Below are 23877 nucleotides of genomic sequence, written 5' to 3' on the forward strand. Positions count from 1 at the left end.
ATAATGATCTTCAATCACAAAAAACTGATAAAGAAAAAAAATAAAAAAAACGTCTTACAAAAATAAGTTTCAACACACGTGTCGAAAAACGTAATAGACTCGTCCACTGGAAAAACGACAATATCGGGTTAATCAGTTGTCATGCAATCCGGTGTTTATCCCAATGATCGATATTTTTTTAATTATCTATGAAACAAGAAAATTTCAAATGATTTGTTAATATTCAGTAATTTAATTGATGTATTCCACCAGAGACATATGTATTATATGTCTCTGATTCCACCTGTCCACGTTTGGACAAGTCTATTTCTCTCAGATGATGCATCTTACAGACTGATGACAAATCAGGGAAACGAACTTATTTTGTAATTGGTTTTAAACACAGGTTTCGTTCCGCCAAATTATTTGCGCAAAAGACATTTCAAGGTCAGTTATAATTGACTTGTCTATTTTTAGAAACGTAAATTGGAAGTTTTATTTTTCACAAAAAGAAAGTGTTATCAACTTTGTTAATGATTAATGCATTTCATTTCATAAAAAAAAAGAAAATTTTAATTATTTTTCAGGGATAATGCATTGATAACGGTCGGCGGGAATAAAACAGCATGAAAAGTAAATTTTATTTTTATTCTGAAAATCGGCAAAATTGGGTCGGCGGATCCGTAAACCAACAAATAAAAAAACTGTGGCCTAACTGTCCTGGTTGAAATTAATCAGAAAGATCAGATCTAGACAGACACACAAATCCTAGATAAATAGAAATTTCTTTTCTTCTTGGCAAATAGAATTTAGAACAAGGGAAACAACTCTGTTGTCGTGGTCACCACTTACATCAGCAATACTTCTCAATGCTTCAAATATTTACAGCTATTTTTAGATCAAATCACTTTAAAGTTTGGAGGCAATAGAAAAAAAAAACAAAAAAAGTTTGTCAGAGATAAGATGAATAACATCAAGTGATAATAATGTTTAATACAGTCATGGCAAAGTGCATGAATAAATGAAAAAAACAACCTATGCTGTAAATGTATATAAAAATACAATAAAATATCACATTTCTCCTCCTTGATGTACAACACCTATATTCTAAGTTCCAAGTAGCGGATGATTTGACAGTCTTTGTTTTTAAAGAATCATTATAGACTTGATGGACAACTACAGTACTAAAGTTTAATTGTTGCAGCATCATAAGGATTCCAAATAAATGTCAATATCATTTTTCACTTGTGTAAATATTTCTTCTTTACTCATGTCTTCTTTTATAAAATCTGAAATAGATATGACAATATTTTCAGTAACAAGGATAAAGTGCTAAAATTTACATTTTTAATGCAATGTTTTAAATTTGGGTATCAAAATTCCTGTTTTGATCTTACCAAAATGAATAAATTGGCCTATATTTTCAAAAAAAATATGTTATCATCACACAGAGGACAGTACATACTAAATAAATTTATTACATATAAGGGGAGAATACTCTAATGATACAACAAGCACCATAATCTGCTTTATCTCCCCTTTCACCACTTGAGATGCAAAAAACAGACCTTGATTTTATTTAGAAGGCAATTGTCTTTATATTAGAATTGTGTAGATGCAAGAAAACATGTAGTGCAATGACAAGGTCTTTAATGGACAGGGGCAAAATTTTAGATTTAGATGAAAATGACTATGAATGGGAGAGACCCCTGAATCAAAAAAAGTAGTTATCTGCATCTAAATACTACAAACAACGCTGTAGGAGCTACAATAACAAGGACAGTTCTGAAAAGGTTGAAAAATTCTATAGAGAAAGGAGCATAATACAGAATTCTGGATAAACTAAACAGAAATCCTTCACATGAAGATGTTTGCAAATTATGATCAAGTATTCAAAATAAGTTATAGCGAATAAAAAAATAAAATAAGACATTCTGGACATATGGACAGACAGGCTGATTCCTAATTACCCTCAAACTTTGTAAATATTTCTTTTTAACTCACTAATATCATCTCTTTCCGTTATTTCACTGTAAGTCTGTTTATAATGAGGCCAAACAACTTTGTCAAAATATCCAGGAACATCTGGGGGATCATATTCTCTTGTTCTGCAATAAAGAAAAATAAGGTGTTTCTTGGATACAAACTATTCATGCTCAATTTGATATAATCAGATAAAATCAAATATGAACAAATGTAAAACATAAAAGTAAATGATTTAGGTCCACATCAAAACTACCAGGTTGTATAGAAGAGCTTAAAATTTCAATCTTATTAGGTGTGGAAATAACTGATTTTTACTGGAACATAGATTTTCCTATTCTTTCTTTAAATGGCCCTTCATAGAGGCTATAGCTCATGTTTCACTATCCTGTTAGTGTGCAATACTTATTGAATCACACAAAAGATCAAAAAGTGGACCATTAATGAGAACAAAGTCAAGAAACAAAATGTGGGTCCAAAAGGCTCTGTAATATCAGTCAAAATATGACATAGTTTGTCAAATATTCAAAGATAGCATTTTAATAATTGCCATTAATGTAAAATATAGTTCTTTTGAAATCACTACAATATTTTATACAAAACAATCCTTTTACTTTAACATTATTATCTTGCTTTAACTAAAAAATACTACTTACAATCTCCTTTGTTGACATGTTTCTTTTGATGTAACAAGAAAATATCTTTTATCAAACAATTCATTTAATGGCCTAAAATAAAAGAAATGTTCAAAATAATTAACCTCATTAAAATTGTGGTGGATCAAATTCATAACATAATATGATAGTCCATATATTCCCTTTGATTTTACTAACATTTTTTTTTAAATCAGAACAAAAATACTAAACTTAGAGGAAAATCAATTCGGAAAGTCCATAATCACATGGCAAAATCAAATAACAAAACTCATCAAAAACGAATGGACAAGAACTGTCATATTCCTGACTTGGTACAGGCATTTTCAAATGTAGAAAATGGTGGATTAAACATGTACATGGTTCTATAGCGCTAAACCTCTCACATTAATGAGTCTCATCAAATTCCGTTATATTTACATTGAAATGAAATGTAACAATGCAGCAATGTCATCATTTATCTGTGTCAGTTTATCAATGAATAATGTAATGTTATTCATACAAATGTAAGACTATCTAAAATAATATTTATTTGGAAAAAAAACAGTGCTTTACCATCAATGTTTGCAGTTTATCAATCTTAACTTCATCATATATATTTACCCATAATTAAATATAGTAAAACCTTCTACCAGTAATATAGAAGGTTTATCTTGAACTTCTTCCATAAATATTTCTTTTATTTTTTTTACATCTCTGACCATAGAATCCATATCTAATGAAGAAAACACTGAAATCAAAGAAACATGCTTCAAATTATCTTACGATTAGTTACATGTATGTCAGTGATAATTAGTACCTGATGATTAAAATTAATTATTAGGGACTTGTTTTTATGCCCTCCCATGGTTGGCAAGGTTGGGCGGTAAATACCACCCCCGGTATTTACCAGTGGTATTTACCGGTATTTACCGCCCCGGACATTACTCACAAAGTGGTCAATACTGGCAAATACTGGTCAATTGAAATTTTCATGGTTGTTTCTACTATTAATTGAAGTAAAATCTTGGTAAATAGTCGAATATAATGTGTCAGCTAATAAAATTAATGTATTTGATATGTTTTATTTATTTATAACACTTAGGCTTACTGATTTAAAATTTAGTTTTTATGAATTATGATTTTGCATACTTAAGATATATATATATATACAAATTTATATTTTATTTCAACATGTTTAGTCAATATATTTTTATTCAAAATGTAAGATTTTATAGGAAATTAAATTAAAGGTAAATAAAACTACAGGTAAATGAAGTTACATGGGTCTTTTTATCTATCACCTGGCATTGCTAGGTGTGAAAATTTAATTACTAAAACAACAGCCTCCAATAAAAGTTGACAGTACATGGGTTGAAAGTAATAAAATTGATATATGAAGACTCCCTTAAACAATAAACTATTTCCTGTCTATAGCTATTTAACTGTGAGATAAAAACCTTCTTCATGCTGGAAATGGAAATTTGAAGCAGGGACAAAAAAGTTTTTATCTTTTACTATAATATTAAGTACACATTAATCAATGTAGATCCCTGGTTGAATTTACAATAGATTTAGAAATGAAAGCATTAAAAATGATTTGAACACTTTCTATATAAATTAATTATTAATTGTAATTATAATTGACCAAGTAGATAGTGGTTTTTATAGTAATTACCACTAAAAATTTCAATCGACCAGTATTTGCCGGTATTTCCCAGTATTTCCCGGTAAATACCGGTATTTACCACTGGCATGGTCAATACTAGTATTGACCGCTTTTTTGCCAACCTTGAATTGGTTGGTCATTCTGAGATGACAATTCTCAAAAGCAAGTTTTTAAGAATGTTTTAGAAGACTTACAACAATTAATATTTGGAGGTAGATTTATACTGATGTTGAATGAACCATAGAAAAAAATAAAATGCCATTTTATAATATAAACAAGAATGTGTCCACAGTACACGGATCACTCGCACTATCATTTTATATGTTTAGTGGACTGTGAAATTGGAATAAATTATCTAATTTGGCATTAAAATTAGAATGATCTTATCAAAGGGAACATGTAAACTAAGTTTCAAGTTGATTGGACTTCAACTTCATCAAAAACTACCTTGACCAAAAACTTTAACCTGAACTTCGCACTATCATTTTCTATGTTCAGTGGACCATGAAGTTGGGCTCAAAACTATAATTTGGCATTAAAATTAGAAAGATCATATCATAGGGTACATGTATACCAAGTTTCAAGTTGATTGGACTTCAACTTCATCAAAAACTAACTTGACCAAAAACTTTAAACTGAAGCGGGACAGACGGACGAACAGACGGACGAACGAAGGAACAGACTGAAGAACAGCGAACAGACCAGAAAACATAATGCCCCTCTACTATCATAGGTGGGGCATAAAAAGAAGATGTGGTATGATTGCCAATGAGACAACTACCCACAAAAAGACCAAAATGACAAAAACATTAACAAGTATAGGTCACCGCACGGCCTTCAACAATGAGTTAGTAACATTATTTACAAGGATACCATATGAAGTTTGGTCTTTGGTTTCATTGTGTTTATATCACTTACAAGATAAGGAAGTATACTCTAACATCTCTGGTTAGTTAGTACAGTAAACTGTAATCATAGGTAACATCAGCTGGATTTTTTGTGTTATTTAGTTGCCCTTTCATTGTTGCATACTTCTAGTCTCCTCTTATTTGATTATCTAAATTTAATTAAAGCTTTCAACTGCGGTATCAGAATTAAATAACTTACCTTCCCAATTATGGTGTTGGACTTCTGGTACCCATGTTAAACGGTCATCACCTGGAGGCTAAAAAAAAACTGACCATAAGACAATACAGATTTTAAGTTTTGTTTTATAAGTCCTATTGGTCCTCTAATAATTTTAACATTAAACCAGTATATATAATGTTGTCTTTCTGTAAATTTTCTTTTGCAGTAGAAAATGTATATATTTTTTTTTGTAAGCTTTTCCTACAATTTGCATGTTTTTGTTTATAATTGCCATCATCTCTTCACCATAATACAAATTATTTTTGAAGAATTTTTTTCTCTAACTTAGAAAGTTATGTCTAAGAAAAGATCACCAGGTTGAAATACAAACCCCACAGTCAATATGTCCCTCAGACTTCATCTACAGAAAATACTTGCATGTATTCATGTATAACCATGGGAAATGTGAGTTATTACCATCAAATGATACCCTTGATATATGTATTCCATAAATATCAGGGATGGGTATGATAACACATCACAAGGTTTAAATATAGCAAGCACACAAGAAGCTTGATTCAAATTTTGAATAGCTCTGATCAGGGTTCTCGCTAAGGATTTTTGGTCATGGTAAGTCCAACAGTCACAAGAAAATATTGTATTCCAATATAATCTATTATTTCAGTCTCCATGACCAAATAGAGCAATGAAATGACATTGAATTCAGATTACTTTTATAAACTTTGCTATAAAATGATGATATGGGTATATGTGTTAAGTTTATTCAAAACATTTCAATCTTGATGCTCTTTGGACTCACCAGTTTTGAAAATGGTAAGTCCAGACAAATTTTCATGGACTAGCCTTAGTGAGACAGATTTGTAGTTTCTGTGGAAACTAGCTATAGGTATTTCATGGGAGATGGATGGACTGCAATTGCCAGTAGAAAGAAGGAGGGTTGGATAATATGTAAACCAGTATATCTACTCTCCCTTGGATCAACAAATATATGTTTAATTCCCACATTAGTTAGTACTATGATTCTTACATGAAAATAGTCGTCTTGACATATATGAGCTGAACCTGGCAGTGATTTCTTTAAGCAGGATGTTAATGAAGTCTTTCCACTGTTAGATGGTCTGAAACATACATTTACATCAATAACAGAATTCAAAGGTAAAATAAACTCTACATTCAAGGGATACTCAGTAGGAAAATGTTGTTAATAGCCATACAGAGTTATTGATAATTGAGTATTTACAAAAGTTTAATGAAATTTGTGTGTTTGCAACAAGCATATATCTTGTATATCATGTACATTTGTATATTGTTACACTATTATTCCACAATTTGCTTGATTATCTGAAAAAAGCTAGCCTATATACAAAATTAAAGGAGAATGTGTCCATGGTACACTGATGATGCCACCGCTTACCATAAAACCAAACAATAACACCCAGAATATTATAATAATAATAACTATTTTGGATATTTTTTCAGTTACAGCCTTCATAATATAAACCACAAGCCTTACAGCCCAGGCCAGTGAAATGTTGCTCAGACAAATTTATCAAATCTTGTTCAACTTACCCTGAGATGCCAATAATAAAAACATTGTTTAGCTTTATTCCATTTTTAAGACCTGCAAAAATAGTATAATGAGAGATTAAAAGAGAAATACAAAATGTACATGCTAACATATCATCTGTTCTCAGCATTAAAGACACCTTATGTAATAATTATTTATCTAAAAAGACACTTTTTACAGTATACAGATCTTGAAAGACAAATATCATGAATATAGATATCTTCTTTTAAATTATTATCTGCTTCAGGTGTATGGGATTGTAAATATGCATCCAATTCGTTTGAAACTTTGGTGGAAAGTTATCTCTGACATTTGTAATGATCATACCACATCTATTTAAATTTGTATAAAAATCGTGGCTAGTCCAAATAATAAGGTGAGATAGCTGGTAATAACTTTTCTCCCAATAGATCAGATTTGTTGTGTAATGTTAATATGTTCATTGAAGCCCTGAAGGACTTACATGTATGATTCGTCAATATCTCATCCTTGATATGTTTTTGTACGAGGGATTACCTGAGTGCTTATTCATTCCTAGTTCTTTTACATGATACCTCATATGTAATATTATGATTTACATACAAAGACAATATATATATTAATTGAAATAACAACATTTTAACCGTGAACAGAGATCAATAGACATTTCAAAGATTTTTGTCTCTGAAAACATGTACAGACTTTGGTCGATCATTCATTTTTTCAACTTGTACATTTTAAATGAATGCATTGAAACAGACTTTTACACAAATCTTAAATGGTTTGTTATGCATAAATCAAATTATTATGAATATTGCAAACTTTTAATCATGAAAATATAAAATATTTTGATATCATCGATATTAACATGCTAAAAAACGACAAATAATTCTGCCACTGAGAGGTTTGTTTGCCTGTTGGGTCTCATAAAAACTACATAATTATGGTATTGTTGCTCTGAATCAATGATAGAAAACACCTTATCGCTAATCCTGGCTGATCTGGCTGCTTAAACTTTTGACGTCATACACAATCGCTTTTCCATTGTGGCGTCAGATATTTTGTTTTATGACATCAAAATTTTACGTGAACCTGTGTGATATACATTGTACATAATTGTATGATCCAGTAATGGGGGACAAATAGCAATAAGGTGTTTAAGGATTACTGCTAAACACCCAACTCATATCCAGAATGGTACAAATGTATGATGTGAAACAAGAATGTGTCCATGCCCCACTCACACTATCATTTTCTATGTTTAGTGGACTGTGAAATTGAAATAATTTCTCTAATTTGGCACTAAAATTAGAATGATGTTATCAAAGGGAACATGTACACTAAGTTTCAAGTTGATTGGACTTCTACTTTATCAAAAACTACCTTGACCAAAAACTTTTATAACCTGAAATTTGCACTATCATTTTCTATGTTCAGTGAAGCGTAAAATTGGGGTCAAAACTCTAATTTGGCATTTAAATTAGAAAGATCATATCATAGGGCACATGTATACTTGCGAGTTGATTTGACTTCAACTTCATCAAAAACTAACATGACCAAAAACTTTAACCTGAAGCGGGACAGACGGACGGAGCCACAGACCTGAAAACATAATGCCCCTCTACTATCGTAGGTGGGGCATAAAAGTACCCTGACATTTGCTTCTTACTACTGGTAATTTCAGCTGTTTCTTCAGTTGTATTTTCCACCCATTCACCATCAGTTGTCTCCCCTTCCTTGTCCTGTACGTTTTCTGTCTTCGTGTTCAATCTTTCGAGGAATGCATTTAACAATTGTTTATTTAAATGATCAGTTTGAGTTATTTTTCGTTCAGCTGCACAATTTTGCGAACTATCAATGTCATTTGAGGCCAATTTCTCGTTTAATTCATTCCCATTTTCTATTTTCATGTTTTCGTCGTCCATGTTTAATTTTCTAGACCAAGTTTAGATTGAATAAAACGAAACTTACATCAAGATATATAGTTCTTATTTATTTTAAATTAATACAGATTGGACAAGATTAAATGTCAAGCAAAGAAAATAATAGATGTTTTTGTTTTATAATCACCCTAGAAATGATCAAAACAAAAATTAAATATTAAATTCTTTTTCTTAATAAAATTGCACAACAACTGTCAATAACCAAAATTAAGACTGAGCCAGATTCCTTGCACTTACAACTGATATAAACGTTTAAAACAAGGTACAACATCTTTACTAGAATTCATAGTAATTACAGTATAATTAATCTTAAACAGATCTAACATAAATGAACATGACACATTTAATTATTGTAAAAATGAAAACATTTTATGATTTTACAACCAAAGACAATTTTCACCCCTAGTCCTTTACATTCATGCCTATTCCAATCAATTTTCATAATGTGTAGCCTGGGATCCTGGCGACGTGCAGCTAGATTGGGCCGGATACCAGGCTACATGATGTGAAGCTTATTACTTGACAAAATGAGTCATTGTTCATCATGTTCATGTTGTTCAACAATCTGATTTAAAATCAAATATGGAATCATGCGCATTCTGGTTTCACTTTATGCAAGGATCTCATGAATAACCAGTTCTGTGATGAATTGTATCGGCCATAAGAATAAGAATAGAATAAGAATATTTTAAAATATTTCCCATTTAATACAGTTAACAGTCATGACAGTGATATTGTTTGCCTCAAATTACAGCAGAAATTGGGCCTTTTCCCCTAGACATGCTAGAGAAAATTCCTAATTTTAAAAAAAATGGCTTAAAATTATTCCCAAAAGCACAACTTTTTTCCCAAACAGTGCAATGGTGCAGTCTCAGTTGTAATTCTGTGTGAATTCAAACCGAAAAACACTTATTTATACATTTTTCATGCTTAAAATGCACATTTGAGGGTATTTTTATCTATCATCACTGACAAAATTGGTCTTAGTTTAAAGCAGGGTTTGACTCTTGAAAATGTAACACAGGCACTTGTCTCAAAAAATTATTTCCTATATACCTTAATATAACACAAGGTACTTAACTAAATTTTTGAATAATGACACCCAGTCCCAAATTCCCCTTATTTTTTTTATTTCTCTGTTGTCAAACCTACTTAAACTTAATATGCCGTAAATCTAAATTGATTTATCTACACAATGGTACATGACAAGAATATCATTGATGTCGGGATCATTAGTAGCAGGCCTCAGAAGTCGGTCGACGGGATGTTTTTTTGCATTCATCTCATTTTTTGGCAACACCCAGTCCGCATGTAATTTTATACTGGTTTCTCATTGGTCAATCGTCTGGCTAAAAATAAATGTGGGAAATTTTGGTCAATTTATAACTCTACATTAGTGTCGTTGTGTACACGTGTGTTTCATAACAAACTTATTTAGGTTTGTTTCACATAATCTGTAAAGAATTTACAATAAAGGTTATAATTCATAGTCAGAGGGAAGCTGACAGTTTTTATTTTAATATTTTTTTGTAATAATTCAATCACTGCGGGCTGGGTGTTGCCAAAAAATGAGACGAATGCAAAAAAACATCCCCTTGACCGACTTCTGAGGCCTGCTATTAATGATCCCGACAACAATGATAGTCATGTCATATACCATTGTGTAGATTTTTTTTGAGACAAGTGCCTGCGGCCTGTAAATTGAAGTTTCAGTCAAATTCATGATTTATTTTGAATTTCCCAATTTGATGAAAATGATGCATATTTTCCCAATAAAAAAGGGTAGAGGTAGTTTTGAAAAAAGCCAACAATATCACTGCATTAAAGGGCCCTATAAAGAGCTTTCATGACATTACATACAAGTACATAAGATTAGACATAAATTGTTTAGTAATATTAAAAGCACACAGACAGTGTAGAGTACATATATTGATTTGTCTGTTCAACCAGGGACTTTCTAAACTAATGTTAGTATAGAAAATCCCTGGTTCAATTAATAATAATTCATTATTTTCAGAAGGTAACAGTAAACACAGTTTACAAAACTGTTAATCCACCCATAGGCCTTTTAATCTACATATAAGATTACACAATTTAAAATATTTTTTACAAAAGTGTACATGTAATAAAAGCAAAAACGGTTTTAACCTACTGTAATACACTGCACACAATAGCACATATACATTGTAAACAGTGTACTGTAGTACAGGAGAAAAAATACCATTCACTTAATTGAAAAGTACATGTATATTTATAGTATAATCATGATAATTGTTACATTAAAACTACTAAAAGTTCTCTTCTTGTATTTCCAAGAGATAAGCATGTAATTAAGCAGGACATTTCGTTGTTCAGATAAACATTTATACTTTTACTATGTTTCAAAGTGAAAGACAAGGAATTCCACAACAAGGTTCCAGAATACTAAAATAATGTCAATGTTCTTTTACCACAATTAGTTTCATATTTTTTAACAATTGTATATTGTTCTGGGAAGATGGTCTTAATGGGTATTTATTAACAACTGAACAACTTGAAAATAGTTCAGATAAATATTTTAAAGGTGCTAGATTAATCATACACTAACTTACATGCCATCACTGTTCTAAGGTATCATGCTAGAAACTACACATTGTATTTATTCAAGTTTTTATTTTCAGATATCTGTAAATATTAAAAAAATCTAGTTGAAAGAATGCCAAAGAAATTTAAAGGAGAAAATTCCAAGGCTGCTGTGGCAAAAGCAAGAAAGCAAGAAGTCAGAGACACTGAAAATGCAAAAAAAGAAAAGGAAAAAGAAGATGAATATTGGAGAGATGATGATAAACATTGTGCCAATAAACAAAAAAGAAAGGTTGGATTTTTATCACATCTGTTGAAATGAAATAAGAATATGAATAAAAAAGGCAGGTAAAAAAAAAGAAAAAAAGGAAGGTTACAAACAATCAATAACTCTAATTTAAAGCAGCAACAAAGAGAGGTTTGAATAACCTAAAATGTTCAGAGCTCCAGATAAGCTGCATATTTGGGATCAGGCAATACAAATAATTAGAAACCCAACATTAGCCAATGCAAATGCCCATTGCAGAGTTCTAAAACCCAATTAAGTCAAAGGAAAACCCATTTATATGCCAAGACCATGAGTTCTTAATGCTAATATTCGGTATGGTTTGCGTTATTTACCCTTATCTGATAACAGTCATCGCCGAAATCTATTTTTATAATATTTATGATTGGAAATGTCCTTTCGTTCTAAAGATAGAGCCCTGCATCAAGTAGCTGAAATGGGTCCCTGTTGTAATTTTCCGTTCCTCAAAATGTACATGTGTTAATGAAAACATTTTAGATCTTCTCTGCGTTTATCGAATTAGAGTTTGTCATGTTGTCATTGTTTTCCGAATTGCTTGGGATTTATCTTAACATACAATGAATTTAAACAAAAGTAAATGTCCTGAAAAATATTGAATAAAAGCATGTTTTCAGCTTCTTTTTGATAAGGTAAGAACACACGGGCATGTTTGCTACCTGAACGAGAACATTGATAGAACGATTAATACAGGGTTTCGCCAAGAACAAAATCAGTTGGAAAAAGTGAAAGGCCAAATCAATTATGACTTGATATGCAGTAGGACAGCAGCAGAAACAGAAAGTTCTAATAAGGGACAAATTAACCAAGATTTATATGAATTAAATTAAACAATAATATTTAAAGGAAAGGGGGGGTAGGAGGGGTCCTGATCCCGAAATCCCGCGCTGAAAAACTAAATCTGTTGAAATGATATCAATATATATAAAACAATAAAAATGGAAATAAATAAAACAATGAGGCAGAAATCATTATTCAATGTCATAAATAGTAAGAATAATTAGTCACAGATATTGGAAAGCTAAAGGTAAGTTGTCTTCTTACATCATTATGATGGCAAGTAAAAGTAGCTCCATGAATTATTATATTTTCATTATATCTGCATGACAGCGCTGATAAAACAAAGTGAAATTCTGATTGTTAAATCTATTTTCTTAAGGAAGACAAAGAGAAGAAAAGAGTAGAACAATTGGAAAAGAAGAAGGAATTACAGAAACTTCATGATGAAGAAATGGAAGCAATAAAAGTAAAAAAGCCAGCTACAGTAGACAAAATAACTAGAACACAGATTGCTGAACAGTTAGAAAAAGACAGAACAGCAGCTGCAGGTAATAAAAATGAGAATGGAAATGGGGAATGTGTAAAAGAGACAACAACCCGACCATAGAAAAGACAACAGCAGAAGGTCACCAACAGATCTTCAATGTAGCGAGAAATTCCCGCACCTGGAGGTGTCCTTCAGCTGGCCCTTAAACAAATATATACTAGTTCAGTGATAATGAAAGCCATACTGAAGTTCTGAACTCCAAATTATTCATTTTATAAGATTGGATATGCAGATAATACCATGTAAAAGGTACTGAATAATGTTAACACTTTTAAATATCAACTGACAGGTTTAATCAATTACTATTAGCGTGATAAGTAAAGTAAAATCAAACTTCTAAATGATAGAAATTTTATATCAGTTCTCATGTAATCTTGACATTATATCGCTGTTTTAGCTGCAGCAGAGAAGGAGAAAGAAGAAACACATTTGGATAAACCATTAGAGGAAAATCTAAACAAACTACAGTTAGAGGGTGAAGCAAGGAGTGTTGAAGCTGCTTTATCTGTTTTAAGGTTTGTAGTATTAATAGAAATTCCTTTTATTTTGTGTTGATCAGATCATGAGAATAATTGTTTTAGAGAACATATATAATTTTCAATAAATTACCATACAAAATGTTAATTGTGCACTTTTTCACGGGAAATAATTACCAGACAGTCATTTGACAGTGTGTATACAAAATATAAAATATTTTGATTTGGCAAAAATGTTCTAAAAAACAAATTGTACATAATTAAAAAATATAGAAAAACATATAGACTCACTTTTAAAGAAAATTCAAGGATACATAGACTTTTTACTGGATTTGTTATCACATAAGCAACAAGATGGGTGCCACATGTGGAGAAGGATCTGCTTACCCTTCCGAAACACCTGAGATCACCCCTAGTTTTTGGTGGGGTTCATGCTGTTTTCTAGTTTTCTATGTTGTGTCACGTGTAATATTATTTAAAATTGAGAAAGGAAATGGTGAATATGTCAAAGCGACAACCACCCGACCATAGAGCAGACAACAGTCGAAGGCAACCAATGGGTCTTCAATGTAGCGAGAATTCTCCCACCCGTAGGTGTCCTTCAGCTGGCCCCTAAAAATATGCATAATAGTACAGTGATAATGGACGTCATACTAAACTCCGAATTATACACAAGAAACTAAAATTTAAAATCATACAAGACTAACAAAGCCCAGAGGCTCCTGACTTGGGACAGGGGCAAAATTGCGGCGGGATTAAACATGTTTATGAGATCCTAACCCTCCCCCTATACCTCTAGCCAATGTAGAAAAGTAAAAGAATTTTTGTCTTTTTCATTTTTAGCCATGGCGTTGTCAGTTTGTTTTAGATTTATAAGTTTGACTGTCCCTTTGGTATTTTTTGTCCCTCTTTTAGTGAGAGCATTGCTTAAATGTCCAATTTGATCTCTGGCATTGTTCAAAATGTAATTATTGATCTTGAATGGTTAATAAAGGTAATTTATTTAACCTTTTCAACTCCTTGTTTAAAAAAGAAACTAGTTTTGTTTTTAAATCAAAACAGCCTACGCCATAGGTTATTTAAATTTTTGCTATTTCATTAAATGATGGAAATTTCCCCCTAAATTTTTGTGACCAAGAAGTGGCTGCATATAATTATTCAAAGAGTACTACAAATGTATATACATGTACAAGCTTTCTACAGCAATCAATAAAATAACTTTATTTGACTTTGAATACTTTTTGGACTGAATTGCAACATAATAAAATTGTGAATGGAATGTGTTAAAGAGATAATTTGTGTTAATACCACATCTATTGGCAGTTGTTTGGTTATTGTATGATTGTTGTTAATTTTTCCAGTGAAAAAGAAGCTGCAGTTGATCACCATCCAGAGAAAAGAATGAAAGCTGCCTATAAAAAATATGAAGACACTAACATACCTATCCTAAAACAGGAAAACCCAAGTATGAAATTATCACAATTAAAACATATGTTGTGGAAAGATTGGATGAAGTCACCTGATAACCCACTCAACCAATCAGCAGAATCTTAGCACTACAAAATGGAAGAAAAGACTTTGTTACAAGGAACCACCATAACGTTATACATGAAACTATCCACCTGGATTGAAATTTCAGACGGATTAGAACATGCAATTAAAAGATTTTTGTGTTGCAAATGTCTGGATATTATTGTCATTGCTTTACTGTTGATAAATAAGGATATCTCCTGTCATTGTATGTGTAAAAAGTATTGAACTGTTATGAATATTATATATATTAATTAATTGTTATTCATGATAAGAGTATACAATGATCTTAAACATCGCTAGTTTCATAGTTTGAAAACATCTGATTTTGTCATTTTTTATGGGCTTCTTCTTTTTGCATATACATTTGAGTTCAGTACTTTTTAAATACTTTAAATAGGTCATATTTGGTAGTGCTTACAGTTACATTTGGCAAATTTTTCCGAAACACTTTTCTGGATTTACCTTCATCAGGAATGCTCAAAGCCAAACATTTGAAATCCAAGGATGTGTAAGTACTGAAAACATTAAAGAGCTACATGTCAAAAATATGTAAAATAAATAGCCAAATTCATTTAGAGTCAACTGAAGTCTTCGTTTCTTAATAATTTCAAAATGTATAAATAAGAAGCATAGGATCATTGTTGAAGGTTGTACAGTGTCTGAAAGTTTCTGACATGCGAGTAAATTGGTCTTTGGTGGATAGTGTTTTATTGGAAATCCTATTATACATGTATATCACTATTATATATGTTACCATGCTTTTCTTAATTTAATTTGATATCTTATTTTAGGTGTCTTGAGTTATGCATTTTGAATCTCTGACCCTTCTGTAGTTTTAACATTAATAATTTAAAATGAAAATAAAGCTACACATCTTTTGCTCTTGGTGAAGAAAGAACTACTGTCTTCTTTGTTTGTTAATTGATCTATTTAACTTCAATATAATTTGTTGAACACTTTACAAGGGGCAACTACACACATTGCTGGACAAAATATAAAATCTTATTGTCATAAAAGTTATGATTGCCTTGTTTTCATCAATTATACCTGCCAAAAAACTGCTATCAAATACATGTCATATTTATCATATATTGATACATAATAGCTCATTTTGGTGAGGATATTTTCAAGTTGTAACAAGCTTGATCAGTGTGAAGAAATGTTTATGTTTACTATTTTAAGTGCTACTGTTGTGTATACATGTTAAGATAATGTATGACTGAATAAATTTAACTTGTCTACTTTGTAGTTGAAAGAGTGATCTATTATTTAAAATGATTTATTACAATATATGATCTGCCATTTCTTCAATCTCACTTGGTCTAGGTCCTATATGAGCCTTTGCTACCAATTTGCAGCTGTTGCACATCAATCAGTTCTGCATGAGTCTTTTAAATCTGCACATGTTAATCATGTTTATTATTGCCTCTGAAACTCATTGGTGAATTGAGTTGAACTAAGAAGAACATATTACATCTGCAGCTGAAAATGATCATCTTCCTTTCCTCAATGACACAAATATGTTGAATGAAACTTGACTGGAATAATGTCTGTATTAAAAGTATCTTTTATTCATTCCAACTTGTAAAGGATTCATGACATTGCAGAAGCAAATCTGGATTTCATATTTTCCATTAAAAAAAACCCAAATAGTTATTGAATAATTTTTGTTTTGCCTTTTGGGCTATATTCTACCAAATTAATGGGATAAAAAGGTTAAAAAGGATTCTTACCTAAAACATCTGTAGGGTAGGGTAAATTAAATTAATTATAAACCTTGAACTTTGATTTCTTGCAGAATATGATGTTACAATAATTGGGAAGTAATACATAAACTAAGTTAAAAGGTTCATTTTAGTTTATAGTTTACCATGGTGATCCCTGAAAAATATGGGATGACGTCTGACTGTATACATATCTTTCTCTTTGATATTCTGAAATATTCTTTGAGGTCATATTTTGAATTAAAAGATACATTTACTAAAACACCACCAAAAATGATATATTATGTAACCCCTGTTAAAGTCAGAAGTTACATGTTAAAATTACACTCAAACATTAAAGTTACAGACTTATTGTTTTCACCTTTTTAATCAATTTCTCAGACATTGAATTGTCTTCATAAGATACTACTGTATATTCAGAAATTATTGCATGCATTTAAATTTTTCATAGTCTCTTCAAATTTTTAAGTTACCACTCATCAAATTGGAGATGAGTTCCATAGTCAGAAAAGTCTGTGATTGGGGACTATTTCTAAGAAGAGTGCCTTGTAACAATTTTCATAATTAATACTTATCACTGGGATGTTAGCTTGTTTTTATACGACCGCAAATTTTGAAAAAATTTTCGTCGTATATTGCTATCACGTTGGCGTCGTCGTCGTCGTCGTCGTCGTCGTCGTCGTCGTCCGAATACTTTTAGTTTTCGCACTCTAACTTTAGTAAAAGTGAATAGAAATCTATGAAATTTTAACACAAGGTTTATGACCATAAAAGGAAGGCTGGTATTGATTTTAAGAGTTTTGGTCCCAATATTTAAGGAATTAGGGGCCAAAAAGGGCCCAAATAAGCATTTTCTTGGTTTTCGCACTATAACTTTAGTTTAAGTTAAAAGAAATCTATGAAATTTTGACACAAGGTTTATGACCACAAAAGAAAGGTTGGGATTGATTTTGGGAGTTTTGGTTTCAACAGTTTAGGAATTAGGGGCCAAAAAAGGGTCCAAATAAGCATTATTCTTAGTTTTCGCACAATAACTTTAGTTAAAGTAAATAGAAATCAATGAAATTTAAACACAATGTTTATGACCACAAAAGGAAGGTTGGTATTGATTTTGGGAGTTTTGTTCCCAACAGTTTAGGAATTAGGGGCCAAAAAGGGACCCAAATAAGCATTTTTCTTGGTTTTCGCACCATAGCGTTAGTATAAGTAAATAGAAATCTATGAAATTTAAACACAAGGTTTATGACTATAAAAGGAAGGTTGGTATTGATTTTGGGAGTTTTGGTCCCAATATTTAAGGAATTAGGGGCCAAAAAGGGCCCAAATAAGCATTTTCTTGGTTTTCGCACTATAACTTTAGTTTAAGTTAAAAGAAATCTATGAAATTTTGACACAAGGTTTATGACCACAAAAGAAAGGTTGGGATTGATTTTGGGAGTTTTGGTTTCAACAGTTTAGGAATTAGGGGCCAAAAAAGGGTCCAAATAAGCATTATTCTTAGTTTTCGCACAATAACTTTAGTTAAAGTAAATAGAAATCAATGAAATTTAAACACAATGTTTATGACCACAAAAGGAAGGTTGGTATTGATTTTGGGAGTTTTGTTCCCAACAGTTTAGGAATTAGGGGCCAAAAAGGGACCCAAATAAGCATTTTTCTTGGTTTTCGCACCATAGCGTTAGTATAAGTAAATAGAAATCTATGAAATTTAAACACAAGGTTTATGACTATAAAAGGAAGGTTGGTATTGATTTTGGGAGTTTTGGTCCCAACAGTTAAGGAAAAAGGGGCCCAAAGGGTCCAAAATTTAACTTTGTTTTGATTTCATCAAAATTGAATAATTGGGGTTCTTTAATATGCCGAATCTAACTGTGTATGTAGATTCTTAATTTTTGGTCCCGTTTTCAAATTGGTCTACATTAAGGTCCAAAGGGTCCAAAATTAAACTTAGTTTGATTTTAACAAAAATTGAAACCTTGGGGTTCTTTGATATGCTGAATCTAAAAATGTACTTAGATTTTTGATTATTGGCCCAGTTTTCAAGTTGGCCCAAATCGAGGTCCAAAATTAAACATTGTTTGATTTCATCAAAAATTGAATAATTGGGGTTCTTTGATATGCCAAATCTAACTGTGTATGTAGATTCTTAATTTTTGGTCCAGTTTTAAAATTGGTCTAAATTAAAGTGCAAAGGGCCCAAAATTAAACTAAGTTTGATTTTAACAAAAATCAAATTCTTGGGCCTCTTTGATATGCTGAATCTAAACATGTACTTAGATTTTTGATTATGGGCCCAGTTTTCAAGTTGGTCCAAATCAGGATCTAAAATTATTATATTAAGTATTGTGCAATAGCAAGTCTTTTCAATTGCACAGTATTGTGCAATGGCAAGAAATATCTAATTTCACAATATTGTGAAATAGCAAATGTTTTTTTAATTAAGAGTTATCTTTCTTTGTCCAGTAAAGTAAGCAAGAAATATCTGCAAGAATTTTTTTTAATTGGAGTTATCTTTCTTTGTCCAGAATCAACTTAAATCTTTGTTATATACAATATACAATGTATATTCACTTTTTACTACCAACTGATAAATTTAAATTATCTTTACCATTCAGTGATAACAAGCAGTTTTTTTACATCTTAATGTTTTATGATGTATTTAAATGAGTAGTAATTGTTGCAAACTCCATCAGAATATTTTAATTGAAATTAGTTTTGGAATAAAGGAAAGGGGGATGTGATTAAAAAATTGGGTTCAATTTTTCTCATTTGAAATTTTATAAATAAAAAGAAAATTTCTTCAAACATTTTTTTGAGAGGATTAATATTCAACAGCATAGTGAATTGCTCTAAGAGAAAACAAAAATTTTAAGTTCATTAGAACACATTCATTCTGTGTCAGAAACCTATGCTGTGTCAACTATTTAATCACAATCCAAATTTAGAGCGGAATCCAGCTTGAATGTTGTGTCCATACTTGCCCCAACTGTTCAGGGTTCAACATCTGCGGTCGTATAAAGCTACGCCCTGCGGAGCATCTGGTTGTTTTTGGTATGCAGGTAGCTTACAAAAATACTAATCTGACCAGTGCGTTAATTTTTAGTATGAAGCTTTACATTTAAGAGACAATCGATCTTATTACTTCATATTTTGTATTTAGATGGCTTACAAAACAATCTATCAATCTGTAACATGTCATTTATCCTTGATCTTAATTTCGATGGTTCAGTGAATGCTTATACAGTATATTGGTTTTTTCTCGCCTGAACTTTCCAGGGTGGATTTCATCAATCAGATCCTCCTTTTAATATCAGAACAATTCAAGTTTGGGACTGTCTTATAAAGAGAGTGACCTGGGTCTTTGTTTTTATACGACCGCAAATTTTGTCGTCGTCGTCGTCGTCGTCGTCGTCGCACTCTAACTTTAGTTAAAGTGAATAGAAATCTATGAAATTTTAACACAAGGTTTATGACCATAAAAGGAAGGCTGGTATTGATTTTGGGAGTTTTGGTCCCAACATTTTAGGAATTAGGGGCCAAAAAGGGCCCAAATAAGCATTTTCTTGGTTTTCGCACTATAACTTTAGTTTAAGTTAATAGAAATCTATGAAATTTTGACACAAGGTTTATGACCACAAAATAAAGGTTGGGATTGATTTTGGGAGTTTTATTTTCAACAGTTTAGGAATTAAGGGCCAAAAAAGGGCCCAAATAAGCATTATTCTTGGTTTTCGCACAATAACTTTAGTTAAAGTAAATAGAAATCAATGAAATTTAAACACAATGTTTATGACCACAAAAGAAAGGTTGGTATTGATTTTGGGAGTTTCGGTCCCAACAGTTTAGGAATTAGGGGCCAAAAAGGGACCCAAAGAAGCATTTTTCTTGGTTTTCGCACCATAGCATTAGTATAAGTAAATAGAAATCTATGAAATTTAAACACAAGGTTTATGACTATAAAAGGAAGGTTGGTATTGATTTTGGAAGTTTTGGTCCCAACAGTTAAGGAAAAAGGGGCCCAAAGGGTCCAAAATTAAACTTTGTTTGATTTCATCAAAATTGAATATTTGGGGTTCTTTAATATGCCGAATCTAACTGTGTATGTAGATTCTTAATTTTTGGTCCCGTTTTCAAATTGGTCTACATTAAGGTCCAAAGGGTCCAAAATTAAACTTAGTTTGATTTTAACAAAAATTGAAACCTTGGGGTTCTTTGATATGCTGAATCTAAAAATGTACTTAGATTTTTGATTATTGGCCCAGTTTTCAAGTTGGCCCAAATCGGGGTCCAAAATTAAACATTGTTTGATTTCATCAAAAATTGAATAATTGGGGTTCTTTGATATGCCAAATCTAACTGTGTATGTAGATTCTTAATTTTTGGTCCAGTTTTAAAATTGGTCTAAATTAAAGTGCAAAGGGTCCAAAATTAAACTAAGTTTGATTTTAACAAAAATTAAATTCTTGGGCCTCTTTGATATGCTGAATCTAAACATTTACTTAGATTTTTGATTATGGGCCCAGTTTTCAAGTTGGTCCAAATCAGGATCTAAAATTATTAAATTAAGTATTGTGCAATAGCAAGTCTTTTCAATTGCACAGTATTGTGCAATGGCAAGAAATATCTAATTTCACAATATTGTGAAATAGCAAATTTTTTTTTAATTAAGAGTTATCTTTCTTTGTCCAGTATAGTAAGCAAGAAATATCTGCAAGATTTTTTTTTAATTGGAGTTATCTTTCTTTGTCCAGAATCAACTTAAATCTTTGTTATATACAATATACAATGTATATTCACTTTTTACTACCAACTGATAAATTTAAATAATCTTTACCATTCAGTGATAACAAGCTGTTTTTTTACATCATGTATTTAAATGAGTAGTAATTGTTGCAAACTCCATTAGAATATTTTAATTGAAATTACTTTTGGAATAAGGGAAAGGGGGATGTGAATAAAAAATTGGGTTAAATTTTTCTCATTTGAAATTTCATAAATAAAAAGAAAATTTCTTCAAACATTTTTTTGAGAGGATTAATATTCAACAGCATAGTGAATTGCTCTAAGAGAAAACAAAAATTTTAAGTTCATTTGAATACATTCATTCTGTGTCAGAAACCTATGCTGTGTCAACTATTTAATCACTATCCAAATTTAGAGCGGAATCCAGCTTGAATGTTGTGTCCATACTTGCCCCAACCGTTCAGGGTTCAACCTCTGCGGTCGTATAAAGCTACGCCCTGCGGAGCATCTGGTTGTTTGTTATTTCACTTTTTGGCCAAAACATATCACCATTCATTCATACTGGTAAATAGTGCCAACATTAACCCAATAGCATGACATTGCTTTCTAATTGATTTAAGATTTCCACTCATTTTAAACTGAACCTAGCATGATTTTGATTTTTTTAAAATAAATTCCAAAATAGGAATGGAGTTTTAGGGGGTGAAGATACACGACAAACATCATACAAATTGTTGCAATTGTTGTCCACTGGATACTGCTATCATATCTTATAAAGATCCTGATTTAAACTATGGGTAATTATTTGCCTTAAAACATTGGTCAACTTTCAGTATCAGGATAATCTGTAATGTGATTGTTAAATAAAGGCAACAGTAGTATACCGCTGTTCTGAATTCCTAAATCGATTGAGAAAAACCAAATCCGGGTTACAAACTAAACCTGAGGAAAACACATCAAATATAAGAGTAGAACTACGAGACAACAGAAACACAACACTAAAATGTAACACACACAGAAACGAACTATCATACAACAATGGCCATTTTCCTGACTTGGTACAGGACATTCAAAGAAAAAAATGGTGGGTTAAACCTGGTTTTGTGGCTAGCCGAACCTCGCGTTTTGATGGCAATGCTTAATATAACAGTAAAATAAACCCACTACATGACAGGAATAACATACAACTTTCAGGACAATTATAACAGCTTTCTCTTTATGTGGAAACTCATTTTCATCAATCTGGAATAGTTCATAAGTACTAGTATTACAGAAATACCGAACTCAAAGGTCAATTCAAAAAGAGAGGAGCCTATAAAACTGACAAAACAAACGATAGACTTTATTAACAAAAAATAAATAAAAATATAAGTGTCGAAATCCATACTTAGTAAAGGCATTTCTCGATGACAAAAGTGTGTAACATGGTTTATAGCTAGCTAAACCTTACACTTGCATGTCAAATGTTTTTAAGTTTTCCGTTTTGTTGACAAAAGTCGGCGAGCAACCCAAAAAGACACAAAAGCTAAATGTGACAACAATTTGGATCCGCCAGCGAAAAACTAAACACACAACACTAGCTGCTAAAAGATTTAAACAAATGCATTTTCCCGCGTTTCGACTAGTAATAGCGGGAAAATGTTTGTATTAACGGTTTGTAAATAAGGTATTGTCCAATCAGGATTTGTTTAATTAAACTTGATTTCAGGTTAAAGGTATACATGTAAATGTGTCTCACCGTCTAGCCTACTTGAAGAGTACACATCAAAATTACATTTTTGATAAAAAGATTTTAATATCGCACAGCTGTCGGTGTATTGTATATTTTTTATTTTCTGAATTTTCAATTCTGAAATGTTATATAGATTATAAGTGTATATTTTTTGTTTGGGAATGAAAGTTCATTATCAACTTTAATTTTCATGTTGTCCCCATGAGACGGTCTGTCGAAAGATATTTCTGCTGGAGAACACAGGTTTCCAGAGGTTTTATGACCATAAAATACTATATAGTTTTATCTCTGGGTTTTCCTTGACCGTTGATACGGGGAGGAACTTTCTTAAGTTAGTTGTCAATGATCAATGATTAATAAATGTGTGGATTGTTTTCTCAAACAATGTGTATTACCTTAGCCGTATTTGGCATACCTTTTGGCAATTTTGGATCCTAAATGCTTCAACTTTGTACTTGTTTGCCTTTATAAATATTCTGATATGAGCGTCACTGATGAGTCTCATGTAGACGAAACGCGCGTTTGGCTTACTAAATTATAATCTTGATAACTTTGATAACTATTTACACCACTGGGTCGATGCCACTGCTGTTGGACGTTTCGTCCCCGAGGGTATCACCAGTCCAGTAGTCAAC

At 31.4% G+C, this 23877-nt stretch overlaps 2 protein-coding genes across 3 annotated transcripts; one reads left to right on the forward strand and one right to left on the reverse strand.

The window, feature by feature from the left end:
* Positions 1 to 954: 954 nt before the first annotated feature.
* On the reverse strand, positions 955 to 8829 carry LOC134715728 (nicotinamide riboside kinase 1-like). 2 transcript variants are annotated; one of them, XM_063578098.1, is made up of 8 exons: positions 8568 to 8829; positions 6922 to 6973; positions 6380 to 6470; positions 5371 to 5428; positions 3219 to 3345; positions 2619 to 2690; positions 1984 to 2087; positions 955 to 1268 (listed from the first exon to the last, which is right to left on the reverse strand). In XM_063578098.1, the coding sequence occupies exons 1-8, from the start codon at positions 8821 to 8823 to the stop codon at positions 1186 to 1188; spliced, it is 843 nt and encodes a 280-aa protein (XP_063434168.1). In that variant the 5' UTR covers positions 8824 to 8829; the 3' UTR covers positions 955 to 1185. The 2 variants fall into 2 exon arrangements, with proteins under 2 accessions (XP_063434168.1, XP_063434170.1); XM_063578100.1 differs by having other exon boundaries at positions 8549 to 8822.
* A 197-nt stretch (positions 8830 to 9026) lies between these two features.
* On the forward strand, positions 9027 to 16284 carry LOC134715729 (coiled-coil domain-containing protein 124-A-like). The gene is made up of 5 exons (XM_063578101.1): positions 9027 to 9103; positions 11502 to 11695; positions 12867 to 13035; positions 13432 to 13549; positions 14872 to 16284. Exons 2-5 carry the CDS (start codon positions 11537 to 11539, stop codon positions 15062 to 15064), a joined length of 639 nt encoding a protein of 212 aa, XP_063434171.1. The 5' UTR covers positions 9027 to 9103; positions 11502 to 11536; the 3' UTR covers positions 15065 to 16284.
* Positions 16285 to 23877: the final 7593 nt, after the last annotated feature.

The sequence above is a fragment of the Mytilus trossulus genome, chromosome 4 (genome assembly GCF_036588685.1).
Source record: "Mytilus trossulus isolate FHL-02 chromosome 4, PNRI_Mtr1.1.1.hap1, whole genome shotgun sequence".
Taxonomy (NCBI): domain Eukaryota; kingdom Metazoa; phylum Mollusca; class Bivalvia; order Mytilida; family Mytilidae; genus Mytilus; species Mytilus trossulus.